Genomic DNA, 16,615 nt, shown 5'->3' with positions numbered 1-16,615 from the left:
CCATCCAAATCAAAGGACAATCCCTCGTGAACATGAGTCCATAATATACTCTGGATTAAGACTAAGTTGCCAAGGTCATCCTATTGAAATATGAACCTAACTAGTTAATAGTGTTACATCTTGTGGTTACTATTTCATAGTCCAATCTTATGTAAACTCATTGCATGAGATAACCTTACTTGCGTGTCAACTATACGAACGCATTGAACCATTGCCTTTGTATTAAATACAAAGTGGGTTGTATCCATAGTGTTATTAGAATATGGTACCCAACCTTATCCCTATATTATAGACTATTTAGGTTGTATCTTGAACATTGATCCTTGTATGTCTCCACATACAATTCAAGACTCATAAGGTAGCTTTGGATGTGAGTTTATTGGATTTAGGGTAGGGTTATTAAGATAAAAATAGATAAACAACAAAAAAATAACATTTATTGAATTAACATCTATAACTCATTATTGATGACAGTCAATTAATAACGTTTACTATCTATGAGTTTTAGGACATAAAACCCAACAACTATTAGAACCGACTTTGTGCTAAGCGATACAATTAGGATGTTATTGTTGGCTCGTTAAGACTGTATATTCGTGATGCTTGATTAAAGAGGATGTATGAGCATGATGATATTTTTTTTAAAGTATGTTATGTGTATGAGCATGATCTTAATTCTTTATAAGATATTTTATGAGGATGAATGAACATGCTCTAAAACTTATAATACATATTATGATGATGTAAGTGCTTGATATTATGTTACCATATGTGGGACTCCAATGAATGTTGCATGAAAAAAAAAAATACAAATAGTAATGTAATTGCCTCCTACCCGTAGGGATGTATTCATAAGAGGTTATGTCTTCTTCAGGATTCACTAAAGATTTGTGTTTTGTTTGGGATTCACCATAGGTTCGTGTATCCTACAGGATTCACTAGAGGTTGTGTCTTTTTCTGGATTCACCAAAGGTTTGTGTTTCCTTTGGGATTCACCAGAGGTTTGTGTTTCCTTTAGGATTCACCAGAGGTTTGTGCTTCCTACATGATTCAACGGAGCTTTGTGTCTCATCCGGGATTCACTAGAGGTTTGTGATTTCCTTGGGGACTTTAATAGAGGTTAGTGATCTCCTTTAGGATTTCACTAGAGGTTTATGGGTACAACTCACCTACGATAGGGCGGATTTAGTTATTCATTGATGGTCATCCATGATTAGTTCAGATTTTTGAATGTCCCACTAGACTGTTGCATTTATTGGACACAAATGCATAGCCTTACCTCGATAGTAGGGTTATTTACTGAGTATACTGAGTATTTTATACTCATTCATTATTATGTTATGTGTTTCATGTAAGGGTAAGGATGCACACATGAATGATGGGAGGAATGCGTGATCGTGCCACTGAGACTAATCAGATGTTTCCGCTCATGTTTTCATGTTTTTAAATCTCAGGTTTGTAATTAAATTTAGAAATTCTTCAGTTTTTGCACTGTTAGTTATTTTAGACAAACATTTTCTTGTGATGCTTTATTTTTAATAAGGGCACTCTCATTAACGATTTTCAGTTAATTAGTTTTAATAAAAGTCATTTATTTTATATCCTTTATTTGGTTTAGCCGATTAATGAAAAGTGTCGTTTTGAGATTTATGCATGCATGTAAGAACGACCTAGTATAAGTCTTAGGGAGTCGAGTCGTTACACAACAGCGGTGGGTTACAGGACGGACGTGGGCGGTGGATTTCTGTGCAAAGCCAAACAGAGGCAGATCTGGCCGAAAGTTCTAAGACCCATGACCCGGATCTGAACAAAACTCAACGGAACGTTTGTTCATCGGAAAGACTTGGTTGGCATATTTGAAAATTGAGGATGGGACAGATGATGGTTGGCTGATCTAAAAATTGATGACGAGAGGTGCTGTTTATGGCAGATCTGGCATTAGTGGCCCGAGTTGTAGATCTTTGTGTGCAATGAAGCAGAGATAAGCGACGCAGATGAATCTAAATGGCACAAAGCTTAACAGAGCTAGATGAAGCGGAATGGGACGATCGCAGTTGTTGACACTTGACAGAGTAAGGAGGAACTAGAGCAAGGTGACAAGTTTGTGGATCTACCTTTGTCGACGACTGATCAATGGAGACAGAGATTGCAGTGATTGTGGCTAAAGTTGTATAAGACCAAACCCTAGTTCTGTTACCATATTGTTTTGTGTATTTTATTGAATAATCGATATAATCAAAATCCAGTGAATTAAAAAATAAATAGACAAACAAGAATACAATAAAGGAAAATAGCAAAAAAAGAAAATACTAATTAGGCCATAATTTATGTTAACAATGTTTATTTGCTAATAACTTCTCAAGTCTAATAAAATCATTACTAATAGTTGTAAATTGTCGTATTTATTTCACTAGTGACCCAAACATGTCCAAAAATACAACACAGAGACATAATCTTTACCTTCATAATGTCAGCCTCTATGCTTAAGCATTATGGCCTTATGGTCGACTCTATAGGTTGATTTTCATATTTAGGCAAATAAACTTACGGCTTGATGGCCGATCGTTATGTCAATCTCCATACTAAGTCGAATAAGTAATTATTTTTTCACCCACAAAATTATTTATGAGTATAGGTATCTTTGAAGATTTGCAAAATCATAATATATAGTTTAGGCATAAAAGAATTGGGAGAATATTTTATAGAAAATGAAGTAAAATTTGCATTTAGAAAGGAAGAATATATATGGAAAGTTAAAAAGAAGGGAGTTGGAAGAGTGGTTTTGAAAGCAAAGGAGGGGGTGGAGGATAGACCAATTCAAGGGGAGTTGGAAACTGGTTTTTGAAAAAGTGGATATGGAAACCGGGTGCGGATATGGAGGTCACGTGAGGTGCAGTTGAATGTCACGTGAGGAGGATGAAGTTAAAAACGTGATGGTGGTGGTGGTGGTGGTGGTGGTACGGTAAAAGGACATGGGGAGATGTTTGCACGTGGCACTTATTGCAATTTTATTTCCTCTCTTATTTTTCTACTTCTAGATTTGCCCCCACCCAGTATCTGTATATCGTTATCCTTTATTTTATTATTCTTTATCCTGTTTATCGTTATCTTTTGGGGATGCCAAAATTTCTAATTTGACACTGACGATTTGTATTAATCTTAAGTTCATTCATTTTAACTTCCAATTTAAATAAGTTTATCAATTTAATATGTGTTTTTTTATAAGATAAAATTACTTAAAGGTTATATTAAACTCGCATATAAGTGTATTTCAATTTTTGGATTGATTTTTTTCTACTTCTTATCTTATTTTGTTATGGAGCTTTTTCCATTTTCTTGATGGGGAGTTTTTCAATTTCAAGATAATATTGGTGGAAATAAGCTTATTTGATTATTTTAGTAACTTCATAAAAATCTTAAAATGATAAATACAAGCAATAAATGTAGGTAAAAAAAATACACAAAAAATCTAAATAGGATTTAAAAATATATATATATATATATTTAGACATTTATAAAATGGAGAAACATCTTGGTTTGAATTTTGAAAATAAAATTGCATACAATAATTGTCTTTTAAAGAGAGAGAGAAAAAAAAAGCATCCTCTTTTTGGTATTACGCAAATGAAAATGAATTGTATTTTCATAAAACGTATTACAAATGAGTGAAGCCAGTGATGTTGAGGTTTATCAAATTTGTTGGGCTCATTTATGTAAAAACATATTAATATTTGATGAATTTTTGTTCATAAAAATTAAACAAAACCTTTATTAAAACAATACCCCTAATTTTGAAGAATTCTCGAATCTCCCGATTATCTCATAAAGGAAATACGGTGAAGGAAAACATGGATAACTAATTAAACTTTTCCCCTAAACTATCTTTTTTGTGCATCTTCTCTATTTTTCTTTTCTTTTTCTTTTTTTTTCATAGAAAGAAAAATTTATACTCCTCCAAAATATCCCAATTCACAACCTTCTTTTTTAATTTCATAATTAACATAATTGATTTTCTATTTTATTTTATTTATTTATTTATTTGTACTATTGAAGACAGTTCGATAAATATGAAATTCTACTCATAGATATTCTATAAATTTAGTAAAATGTCTTTATATCTCGGATGTAAGATCTCAATGGTAACGTCTCTTTGGTGGGCAATATAATTCTATTTTATATTTTTAGATTTGAGTTTAAGCAGTGTTTGAGAGACGATTTAGATTCGATTTTTGAAAATTGTTTTTGAATCTTGTGATCGAACTAATATTTTTATGTTTGTATTATATATTTATTTTGAATTTTGAATTTTAACATTTAAAATGCAAAATTAAAAATATTTAGACAATTCTTTTTTAAAAAAATAAAAATGAATATTATGTAGGGTTGTTTTTTAAAAAATAAATTAAGATATTTATAAGATATAACAAAATTTTAGAACTATCAATGATAGACGCTGATAGATATTGATAGATTTTTATTGGTGGTAATATTAGTGGTCTATCATTAATAGTTATAAAATTTTGTTATATGTTATAAATATTTTCAACAGTTTTATCATTTGAAATAATTTTTCTATTTGTAATGTATTATAAATTATATAATATTACAAAAGAGTAGTTATACAAATTTTGTTAGGGTAATTATTTTTAATGATAAAAGCATTAAAAATAATTTGTCTTTGAAATTTTAGAATATTGGTTAATGGAAAGATAATGAGATTTTGGTATTAAATACATGTAAAAGGGTGGTTTAAATTTGAACGGAATATATAAAAGAAAAAAATAGTTTGTTTAGGAAATTGATAGATGTAAATATCTGACACAGATTGTAGTGTTTTGAAATGGTTTTAGTAAGAAAAGAAGGTATTGGATTTGAATTTGGATAGGGATATGTGGGGGAGCGTGAGAGGCACGTGGGAGTGGGCGTTAAGGTTTAAGGATGAAGTATTATTGTATTGTGAGTTAGGAAAGGCCGCGGTTTACAGGCTGGACTGACATGATTGCACTACCCCTTCCCTTCCTTCCCTCCCCGGATTCTCCTGCTCTCTTTTATTTTATTTTATTTTTCTTGTCGTTTTCCCGACCCAGCTCACCACTTCCGTGCGTCCTTTTCGGATGTAAAATATCCCTAATATTTTCCCTTATTTTTTTTTTGGGGGTGGGGGGAGGGGTTTGGTAAATGCCATACAGGCTGTCTTCCCCAGTCAAAGTCGTCCGCTCCCATCCAACTCCCAACCGTATTATTTTTCCCTATACACCCTTCTCTTTCTTCTTTAATTTCCCTTCCATTACTCTTCCATTCTTCAACGCTTAATCTTCATCTAACCCATTCCTAATTCCGTTTTCTTTTAACTAATTTGTAAAAAAGAAAAGGCAAGGCGGTTTTTGAAAGGGATCCGAAACAAAGAGCTTCATAATACGTGTGTTCATCTCGCCACCGTTGCACGACGCGTGTCCCTTCGACAGCTGTTATTATGCATTTCCTAGTAACTGCTTTCTTTTCCTCTCTTTCTAACTACAATACAAACGGCTATCACCGGTCACTCTCTTATAAATTCCTTCTTCCTTCCTTCTCCTCTTCCTCTTGCAACAGGCCGAGGTTACGCCTCCGCTTCCTCTTAATCCCTCTCATTTATGGCTACCACTTCCAATACTATTCTTGTCGACCGGATTAAGGGTCCTTGGAGTCCCGACGAGGATGAGTTGCTCCGCCGCCTCGTCCATAACTACGGTCCTAGGAATTGGTCTCTTATAAGCAAGTCTATTCCCGGTCGATCTGGTAAGTCCTGCCGTCTTAGGTGGTGTAATCAGCTTTCGCCTGAGGTGGAGCACCGTCCCTTTACTTCCGATGAAGACGACACTATTATTCAGGCTCACTCCAGATTTGGAAACAAGTGGGCTACCATTGCTCGTCTTCTTAATGGTCGCACCGACAACGCCATCAAAAACCACTGGAACTCTACTCTTAAGCGTAAATGTTCATCCTCCATCGCGGAACACGACCACCCTTTGAAGAGATCCGCCAGTGTTGGTGCTCCTTTGTATTTCAGTCCCAGTAGCCCATCTGGCTCTGACTTGAGCGATTCTAGTCTATCTGGAATGTCTTCTTCGCAGCTCTGCAAGGCTTTTCCGTCCGCTTCTCTCATTTCTCAATCAGATCAGCCGCCCATGGACACATCCATCGATCCTCCCACCTCTCTCACCCTCTCTCTGCCTGGATCAGACGCCGGTGAGGTACCCAAACTCGTGTCGGAACCCAAGCAGGCAGTAGTGGTTCAGAGTGGGAACAAGATGGGGATTGAGAAGCAGTTCTTCAGCGCTGAGTTCTTGGGAGTGATGCAAGAAATGATTAGAAAAGAAGTGCAGAGCTACATGTCTGGGATCGAACAAAATGGTCTGTGTTTGCAGACGGAGGCTATCACAAACGCAGTCGTAAAACGGATTGGGATAAGGAAGCTCGATTAGAAATTAGATGACAAAGAAGTCATCGTCTTAACGCCGCGCCCATCACTCAAAAGGAGGATCTCCTCGTCTGTTTATTATTATTTTTTTTTTCTTTTTCTTTTCTCCTTTTCCCCACCCCAAAAACAATAGATGGCAATAAATTTTGGTAGTGTACAGAAGGAAGAACAACAAAATTGGGGGGCTGTGGGTTGAACAACGTAGACAACTTCAAATATATCGTATAATTATAGAACTAGATCATCGGGTTCAAGATGGTGATCTTTTAGCAAATTTATGCAAAATTCCTGTTCCTTTTTTTTTTTATTTTTTATTTTATTAACATATATGTAAGAATAATAACCAGAAGTACAAAAAAAATATATATATTTGAAAATTTTGGATTTGCATCTTTTTAGAAAGGAGAGAGTGTTTCGAGATGCAGAACAGAATGACGAAAATCCAAGAAAAGACAAGTGGGAACTGTGGTGGGTGGACAAGAATTGAATAATAAAAAAATGGCTTTGTAGATAAATGGTTCAAGAACAAAACAAAATAGCAAGTATATAATAGTTGAGCAACCACTTGGAATTTGGAAATGTGGATTGTGGTGTACAGTTTTCAGATCAACTCACGAAGACACAAACTCTCACACGAAATTATTAAAGCAAAAGGGGGGATGTACGAACTCGAAGATTAGAGATAGATCCAAAGAAAAACAGACTCGGAAACAAAAAAAAGTAAAAAGTGCTGGAATTTTGATATAAAGGGCTAGCTAACGTTTATGATCGTTCGCATTGAAGTTCAGACGATATTAGAAATATGTACAGTGATATGAAAAGGCACAATGGAGTAATGGCTTGAATAAGCTAAATTGATATTGAGAGATTGCATGTATTAGTCATCGGGCATTGTTTGTACTTGTTTCCATATTCTCAGGCACGTGGTACGATGACAAGAAAAATGCATTCTGATTCTTCCTTAAAAACCTGCAACAAAACAAACATATCAAAACAAGACCCGTCACCCCACATTTCGTTCAAATTTTCAACACGGAAACCCACGATAAATGTCTCAAAGAAACAGTGGTAAGAAGAGGAATAAATACTTGAGCAAGTCAACTAACTTCTGTTGCAGTTCCATCAAAGTCTCCTCTTCAATATTGGCTTGAGACAATAACTCGGGCAACCTAACTGCAATGAATGAAAACAACGCATACCATTTTCAAAAGGGTCACTCTCTAACTTGACCATTAGTTAGAACAAGGGAAACAATCAGTATTACCAAATAGACGAAGAAGGTGTTCGGCACCATAAATGGAAGAAGGGGAGACATCATTGATCATCAATTCCTCATATTGTTGGCGTTCGCTTTTGTATAGAAGCATTGCGGGTAGTGCTTTATCAAAGTAACAAATCAGCCCCTTCACAATCTCTCCAACTGATTCATCTTTCCTGTTATCGTATAGCATTGTTAAGAAGATGAAGAACAGGGTGTAACAGATAACATACTTACGTTACATCCTTCTTCAGCCTGTATTCAAGATATTTCTTCATTATATCTTCTACATTAGGTGTGCGTGGAAGCTTTACCAGCTGCAGTGCGAACAAAAAATTAATAAACCCCAAATTACTAGATCTTTAGATCCAATGGAAGTAATGGTTATCAAAATACCAAGGCAGATATCATTACCTTCCCAAGATGCGTGACAAACTCACTGTCATCAACTAGTTGCTTCTTTAGCTTAACTGGAATCTGTATGCTCACAAGCTTTTCAACATTCATGGCACTCTTATCCTGCCAGTAAACGAACGAGATGCTAAGTTTAAAAGTAACGATAACCTGCGAAAGGCTGATGCCAAGTACCAGATAAAATACTGTACATAGTACATAATTATAAATTACAAGCATGGACGAAATAATTCAAGGGTGGGGGAGTGGAAAGGCGAGGGCGTTCAGTAACTTTAAAGGGCCATTGGCAACATTTAACTTTGGCATACCTTACTAGCATCATTCTTTCGCTTCCTCCCTTTTGTCACTGCACATAAATTTATAATTTGCATTAACAGATTAAACCAAGAACTAGTATAAATATTTCTCACAGGAAACATGATGCTTCATGTCATCCTTCAGAATAGTTGGCGAATGTTTCTTAAATAAATTACTGAAAAATATAACCGAAGCTTACACTTCAATATCGTATTGTTCAATCTATCAGGACAGTTTATGGTAGAATGCTATAAAGGGTTAAAGGAGATTAGGCAATTTTTTTAATCTAAACCTGATATCCAAAGTTTTCATATTCCCTGAATGTAAGGAATTCGGACAACTAAATATAGCACATACACGAACTAGAAGTCTAGAATATCCAGGTCAATAAGTTGAAAATAGAAAGGAACTTTTCCTCTTAAGATCCTAAATGCTTCACCCCTCATTGTATAAATGTCCTTTCCAATAACATCACGATCATCTGAAGCTATTGCTTCACCTTGGTTGGACTGATACTTGAACTAACCGTGATACATAGATGCCAAGATATCATCAGACATTAGGTTGTCATCTTCCAGAACATTCTTTTAACTTGACGCTTATTATGGTTCAATAATCTTAGCATGCATAAACTAGCACTCCTTACTAATTCTATAACGCCAAATTATTTCACAAGTTCTGATGTTCTCCCTCCCTCCCTCCCTCTCTTTCTGAGAAATAAACTTTTATTCATTTGGAAACCTACATACCCATGTGGAATTTTCAAAAAATGCATCCTGATTGAATTTAATGGCAAAAGTACTTCGAGACGTCGATAGAGTAGGGGAAAACTTGAAGAGTAGAACTTAGACCATTCCATCCCACTGTTCTCTTTAATTAAAAATCCAAGTGTTCCCTTCTAACCACATAAACTACATGTCCAGGCTTAACGTATGACTATAAAGTACATGTGTTCTGATGAGCTGAAAAGCCAAACACCCAGAAAATTTGAAATGGTTGAATAAAATTCTATTTTCATCAATACACTGTTTGTAGTTCTGATATCCTAAATTGAAGGCTAACAATAGCCTACACTTAAGTTCAAGTAATATGCAGCAACGAGTTAATTAAACAAACCAACTATTACCATTCTTGGGCTTAATCTGAGATGCTCGAGATGCCTTCTTCTCGGTCCCCCTCTTCTCATTGAGTTCCTGCTGTTTCTGTACATTCTCTTCAGTAAACTTCAGTAATCGATCAAGTCCTACCCATTCATCCCAACTGTTGCATAAAATAAAGGAAATAGAATATCTGTGAGCGGAAGTAGAGTAGTAAAGTAAAAGCATGCACAATCAGGGAAGTCCAACATTTTCATATATTTATACCTAAAAAACTTCCATGTTCTTTGCACTACAAATCTAAATGATGAGTAAAAATAGCAAAGCTTCGATAAAAGATTGCAGAACACATAAATATTGGAGTAATACCACAGACAGTGAGGTTGCGAGGATAAGGTATTCCTTTTCTCCTTTTGTTTTGACTGTGAAGGTCAGAGAAGGCTTCTCACAGGATGTCTTCAAGTTATGTCCCCAAAGGTATCGAAGCAATGTAATAAATCGATCCTAAGAATTGTTCCAGGAAACTTTGGTAGCTGCAGCTGGTAGGAACAGTAACTAGTCACAGATCACTTAAGCAGGCGCTACTGTGGGGTTATTTTCTGCAATAGTCATAGGATAAAAGGTACTAGAGCCTCGAAGTTTGGGGTTCATTGTAAAACACTTTTGTGACCAGTCCCTTTCAATCAGAATAAAGTGTGACCTGAATACCATCTTCTGGAACGATTCATAGGTCATCAAAAGGCCATCATGATTTGTTCATTCCTAGAATTTTCAATGTAGTTTTCTTTAAAAATGTCACATTTGTGCGAATGTTGGTGTAGACTTAACGGTAATCCTGTCATTCCTTAAGGTTTTGGTTGGGGGAGGGATGGGATGCAAGTTACACAAAATCTATGAGGTTTGTGTTATCTGGGATCAGGCTCAGTGAAGTTTTTCCTTGGGACTTCCTTCGTTCTTTGGTTACTGTACTACTTTTTATTTATTTATTATTATCACAGGCCATTGAACAAACTGTCATAAGCTCCTAAGCTTCTTTGAGTTGATTTCTTATCAACCATGGTAGTTTTGCTTTCTCAATAACAGGCTTCTAGTCAATGAATAAGTACAATAAGTATGTAATATCAAAACCCTGAAATCAACCAAAAAAAAAAAAAAGCATGCATGCTGACGGTTTATGCGAATAATCGAAAGCTCGGATGCCTTTTTCTTCTTCAAGTATCTGTATTTTCCAAGGTCAAAAGATAAACAAAATCAACAATTATGCAGAATCGTTTACCCATCTGCATTCACATTGATCTCTACACGAACGTTAAAGAAGTTTCAGCACCGAATTATATGAAATTCTTCCAAGCAAGATTGAGGCATCCTCTAATCTACGTCTAAATAGAAGTAGAACCAACAGACCAAAAGCCAAGTATATTTAGGTGGATGCCAAGCAATAAGAAGCAAAAAAACACATAAAGGACAATGGATCTATAAACTGAAAAGAAAATAATCTAGGTATATATACAGTTTCTGATGTATTGAGAAGCATTTGTAAGCAAGTTAGAATAAGAGTTAGTTTAATAAAGTTTAAAAATAGTTAGTTACATGTTAGTTAGCTCTTATTCAGCAAATGTGTAAGTATTTTCCCTATAAATAAAGCATCTCTCTCTGATTTGAGGAGAGAATTAATATTGATTCAAAATTAGAGTTTTGGTTTACACCAAATTGGTATCAAAGCACTCCAACAACCCAGGCTGATGGCGAGAAGAAGGGCTATCCACCCGAGAAGAGGAGACAACCTGTGGCAAGATTAAGAGGTGGAAGAAACCCCCACTCTCTCTCCAAGAACTACAACACGATGCTTGTTGTCCATTGAGAACTCTTTGGAGGGAATTCATGGAACAATGACTAGCATTCAAGAAAGTATGGAAACAATCACTCATAGGGTTGAGAGTTTGGCAGCAGCACCTCAAAATCAGGAGAACACTCAACCATTCGTGCAAGAATGGGGAAAAAGAGGAGAGCATGGTGCTGGAAAGCCAAGAAATTTCCAATTCCAGATAGAAATTCATCAAGAAAAAGCTCCAAGATTGCATAGGTAGCTCCAAGAAGATCCAAGAAGACGTTTGAATAGGCAAGAACGGCAGCAAGAATTCCAAGATTGGGATTTTTCGAGTGAGTGTGATCAAGAAGAAGAGTTATATGCTCCAAGGAGGCGACGAAAAGAGAGGTGTGGAGATAAAGACGACTCATATGATTACAAAATGGAGATTGACTTGCCGACTTTCAATGGGAAGCGTGGCATCGATACATTCCTTGATTGGATCAAGAACACCGAGAATTTTTTCGATTATATGAATATGTCGGATCACAAAAAGGTACGTTTGGTAGCCTTCAAGTTGAAAGGGAGAGCTTCCACTTGGTGGGATCAATTGGCAATGGCAAGGCAAGAGGCCAATTCAAACATGGAAAAAAATGAAGCAGATGATGAAACAAAGGTTCCTTCCCCCAGATTATGAGCAGACCCTTTACAATCAATACCAAAACTGTAGACAAGGGCCTCGACAAATGGCAGATTATGTGGAAGAATTCCACCGATTGGCAGCAAGAACAAATTTAGTGGAGAATGAACAACATCTAATTACAAGATTCATTGGTGACTTACGGGTGGACATCAAAGAGAAGGCAACACTTTCATTTTTTGGATGATGCAATTTGTTATGCTGAATCATTCAACAATAGGGCTTGAATGATTTATGCTCCAAGAAAACTTCAAGAAAAGCTCCTTGGGATGCTTCTATAAGTAGAAGAGCAAACAGTACCTTGGACCATCCTATTCCACCAATTTCATCCAAGGAAAAGGATAAAGAAAACAAGAAGAGGTTGGTGAGAAGGAAATAGAGGTTGTCTACAAGCAGAATGTTCAAAATCCTTATAATTGGCCTACATTGGGAAAATGCTTGAGATGTGGCCAAGTGGGGCACTTGTCTAATGAGTGTCCCCAACAAAAAACATCAGCGTTCGTGGATGAAGAAGAGGATTTGTGGCTGGATACAGTGAAGATAATAAAGAAGAAGCCAATTATATTGACACGGATGAAGGTGATAGGGTGTCTTGTGTTCTTCAACGGTGCCGATTGCTCCCAAAGGAGATTTTAATTCTCAAATACATTGCAAAATGTTTGTTAAAGAGAGAGAGACTGATATACTGGGTCATGTAGTTGTTGAAAAGACAAAAAATACAAAAAACAGTGAAGACATTCAACACCATATTGACTTGATTTCGGGTGCTACAATCCCTCATCTTCCTCACGATAGGATGAGTCTTAAGGAGTATGAGATCTTCCACCAACATATTGAAGAATTATTGAAAAGGGGGCATATTCAACCAAGCCTTAGCACATGTGCGGTGCCAACTCTACTTTCCCTTAAAAAAGATGGTAGTTGGAGGATGTACGTTGATAATAGATCTATCAACCGGATTACAATGAAGTATAGCTTCCAATCCCTAGAATAGGTGATTTATTTCATCAATTTAGAGGAGCCTTGATTTTTTCAAATGAGGACTTGAAGAGTGAATACCACCAGATTTGAATGAGGTCGAGGGATGAGTGGAAGACTATATTTAAGCCCTACTTCTCATTCGCAGACTGATGGCCAAACCAAGTTACCGCATTGAGTTACCTTATGATCTACATATTAATCCAATATTCAATGTTGTCAATCTCAAACCTTATTTTCCCCCATGACTACCAATTGGCATCCTAATTGTCATCCTCGGGGTTGAGTCAGATTTTAGGGGGTGGAATATGGTGTATTGAGAAGCATTTGTAAGCAAGTTAGAATAAGAGTTAGTTTGTTAGTTACATGTTAGTTAGCTGTTATTCAGCATACGTGTAAGCATTTTCCCTATAAATAAAGCACCTCTCTCTCATTTGAGGAGGGAATTGATATTGGTTCAAAATTAGAGTTTTGGTTTACATCAGTTTCTTTCCATGTATATAAAAATCTAACAAGTATTTAAGCAATAGATTGGGAGGGGCAGGTGTGAACAAGAAGAGGAGACTGGTCGTGCAACAACATGTATAAAGAAAACAATAGGCCTAGAACCAGCATACTGTTTTAAAAACCATCAGATTAGTATGGGAACAGTCTCTGTCATTAAGACAAAAGGAGGACTCACTCACGTTTTGCTCCATCCCTGCAAAACAAAGAACATGGTCTCAAGATAGTCCCTCATGCACGATACCCTTCCCCACAAGAGAGAGAAGAGAGAGACGCACACACAAGCACACACATAATACACAGGGACAAGCATATTCTACTTACAAGGTAATGAACATAACATCTCCATTCTTTCAACTGATATTCTGTTTTCAGTACCTATAACAAAAATGGCACCTAGAAAGTAAGAAGACAAATAAGCTAAATTCTATAGGTTTCACAGTAGTAACTAATTGACTAGATGCACCTACAAAGACTTTATAACATCCCAATCCAAATTTGGATCACACTATGAGCCCCCAATCATTAGAAGTATCCTGAATTCAATCCTTCATCGTATAATTTCTTAATTGTTCAGGTGCTTCATCAGGAAGATTACGAGGTCAAGTATTCAAGATGAGTATCAGTTCTTGTTCTTCACAATTAACGAACCGTCATATTGCATATTAAAAAAAGAAAAAGAAAAAAAAGGATTGAAGTACTGTTTCAAAGTTGAGGTTCTAGACCACCAAAATCGAAATGCAAAAATTGAGGGCTGATTATTACACAAGTGTGAATTAAGTGGTTCGAAATTAATTCTTGCTAATTTCTTCTACTTAGCTGGCAACTCAATATACTTCCTCACATTGTGATCATCCATTCTTGAGACTATCGTGTTCAACAAGATTTTGAAGCAACTAAAAATCTATCTACTTCTTCCACTAAATTACAGAAGCATTTATCAGCTTGAAATTTTAGCGAAACAAGAAAAGGAAAAAGAAAAGAGAAGTAGAGAAGAAGCAGGAAAAAGAAATGAATTAGACATTCCCCCATACCGTAATGTTCAGGAACTGGAGAAATCAAGTGAAGGATGCAAGAAGGAGGAGTGAAAGATAAGAGGGAAAAGAGGTCGAACCTTAGCTTCATATATGACGAAGCTATGAAAAGCGAGGACCTTCTCTCCTTCTGAGAAAGGACAAGGACGGGAAGGCGGGGCTTGAACTCCATTGTCGTCGTCGTCTTCAGAATCATTCTTGGATGTGGTATCGGCGGAGTCGGAAGCAACCCGATTCTCAGGGCTTCCCATTCGGATAGCTAGTTTGTTCAATCAATGGGAGTTGAGAATCGTGTTGGGCTCGGGCTTCGGTTATGGGAGAATGGTGTGTGGAACTGTGAGAAACAAGAAGGCAATGGACTCCAATTGGGGTTTTGATCGCAACCAAACGCAAATGCAGTAGTAATTGGGGGTTTTCTCAGTCTGTGTTGGTATGTACCATTGGGGCCGGGAGTCGTCGACTCTTTGTACCTGTAGCGAATAATTGGAAAACAAAATAACTCCTCCAAATGGAATTGGACCGTCTCTACTTAACAATACTATACGTTTCTACAGAGACGACGTAGTGCCAAAACTTTACTGATTTAACAAGAAACCATTGCCTTTGTTTTCCAACCTTTCTTTCAAAGGAGTACATGAGCTAAGTTCATTCTCGATGGAACACTTTTTAATACTAGTGTTACATTCATGTTCATTTATTGTGTTGTTGTGATATATTTTTTAATAATGTATTTAATGTTAGGAGCAAGTTGTTTCAATCCGAAAGATATTCTAGAAATCTTCATTTTACGAAAATTTTGATGGAAATATCAATAAAATGTGGTGTATACTTGCAAGTTGAATTTTGATGCTATCCGAAATCCTTTGAGACATTAGGTTGGGTGATTCAAGACCCACTTCTAAGGAAGAGTACATCACAATCAACTATATTAATTTTAGTACTAGCATAACATTATCTCCGTTTATTGATTAAAAAAAAGATTTCTCATGCTTTATGCATTCTCTATTTTTTGTTTTAGAATCATAAAAATTTGTATAGATGTCAACTACGAGAGAGATCATCATTTATAGGCATATCTGAAATTAAATTAGTTTCATCTATAAAATTAAAATTATTATTCATATTGTACTACTTAGATTGAGTGAATGAATCTTCACCTTTATCTTTTGTTATACTTGCAAAAACATCTTAACCAACTCTATAGAAAAATTTAAGCAAAAGATGAATTTATGTAGGATATTGAACTGTGCTTCTAAAGTTGTATCATGTATTATGCATCTAAACAGTAAGAAAAGTTCATTATTTGTCTTTGAAGCCCATAGATATTTTAAGGATATGTTGTTTTTTTAACAATTCAAACAAAAGTTAAATCTGAAGTACATGATACAAATATAGAATTAGTTTAAATTATATTATAAATAGTTGTGAATGATAGATTATTATTTTTAGAATGTTACCTTTACAAGTGGTGAAGAATGGAATATCAATCTTTTAAAGGAGAAACATATATTTCTAAATCATTAAATTATGTTTAATTATATTAATCCATTTTACGATATTTTTTAGTTGAAGAACATCTGGTTCTCACGTCTGAAAAGGAAAAGGAGGAGTCTCAGGTGCTATGAGGCTTAAGTGGAGGTATCATTTGGAAAAATAGCAAAAAATGGGATCACTTTGGATCACTTTGGATCACTTTTGAATTATAGCAAAATGCATGAATGTCACGTGAGTCTAATTTTTTAAAATCCTAAAAGGTGATCATTGTCCTTTTTAATTGCAGTATAATTAATTTGATACTTTTATTAATGAGTCTGTAATTAATTGTTCAACTATATATCCCAACAGACTTTCAACATCAACTTACATCATCATTTCAAATGGATAATTTGTCATAAATCTCGCGATTTAATAGTTATTTTGAATTTTCGAATCATATGTAATAGTTGTTTTGAATTTTCAAATTATGTACATCAACAAATTTTTCAATATTGTTTTGAAACTTAAAATATCATATTATATTAATTGTAGTAACTAAGATTTGTTATTTTTATTATACTTTCTAATAG

The 16,615-nt window shown here is 35.5% G+C and overlaps 1 protein-coding gene and 1 pseudogene across 5 annotated transcripts; one reads left to right on the top strand and one right to left on the bottom strand.

The window, feature by feature from the left end:
• Positions 1-5,580: 5,580 nt before the first annotated feature.
• LOC120085504 (protein MRG1-like) lies at positions 5,581-15,190 on the bottom strand. 4 transcript variants are annotated; one of them, XM_039041504.2, is made up of 10 exons: positions 14,630-15,190; positions 13,840-13,893; positions 13,698-13,711; positions 9,556-9,689; positions 8,441-8,478; positions 8,133-8,237; positions 7,956-8,035; positions 7,725-7,894; positions 7,549-7,633; positions 5,581-7,429 (listed from the first exon to the last, which is right to left on the bottom strand). In XM_039041504.2, exons 1-10 carry the CDS (start codon positions 14,798-14,800, stop codon positions 7,342-7,344), a joined length of 939 nt encoding a protein of 312 aa, XP_038897432.1. In that variant the 5' UTR covers positions 14,801-15,190; the 3' UTR covers positions 5,581-7,341. The 4 variants fall into 4 exon arrangements, with proteins under 4 accessions (XP_038897432.1, XP_038897434.1, XP_038897435.1 ...); XM_039041506.2 differs by having other exon boundaries at positions 7,567-7,633; XM_039041507.2 differs by lacking the exon at positions 13,840-13,893 and having other exon boundaries at positions 14,630-15,143.
• LOC120085505 (transcription factor MYB44 pseudogene) lies at positions 5,634-6,745 on the top strand (annotated as a pseudogene). The gene has a single exon (XR_016532481.1). The product of XR_016532481.1 is annotated as a transcription factor MYB44 pseudogene (transcript).
• Positions 15,191-16,615: the final 1,425 nt, after the last annotated feature.

Source organism: Benincasa hispida, chromosome 9 (assembly GCF_027475165.1).
Source record: "Benincasa hispida cultivar pf3 chromosome 9, pf3_genome.v1.1, whole genome shotgun sequence".
Lineage (NCBI taxonomy): Eukaryota > Viridiplantae > Streptophyta > Magnoliopsida > Cucurbitales > Cucurbitaceae > Benincasa > Benincasa hispida.
Note: the sequence above shows the minus strand (reverse complement) of the source record. Positions and strands in the feature narration are given on the sequence as shown.

Coding starts and splice junctions, on each gene's coding strand:
- LOC120085504 (XM_039041504.2), bottom strand. CDS start 14,800: ATGGGAAGCCCTGAGAATCGGGTTGCTTCCGACTCCGCCGATACCACA. Junction 8,036..8,132: donor TTGTCACGCATCTTGGGAAG/GTAATGATATCT, acceptor TTCGCACTGCAG/CTGGTAAAGCTTCCACGCAC. Junction 7,430..7,548: donor AAGTTAGTTGACTTGCTCAA/GTATTTATTCCT, acceptor GTTTTGTTGCAG/GTTTTTAAGGAAGAATCAGA.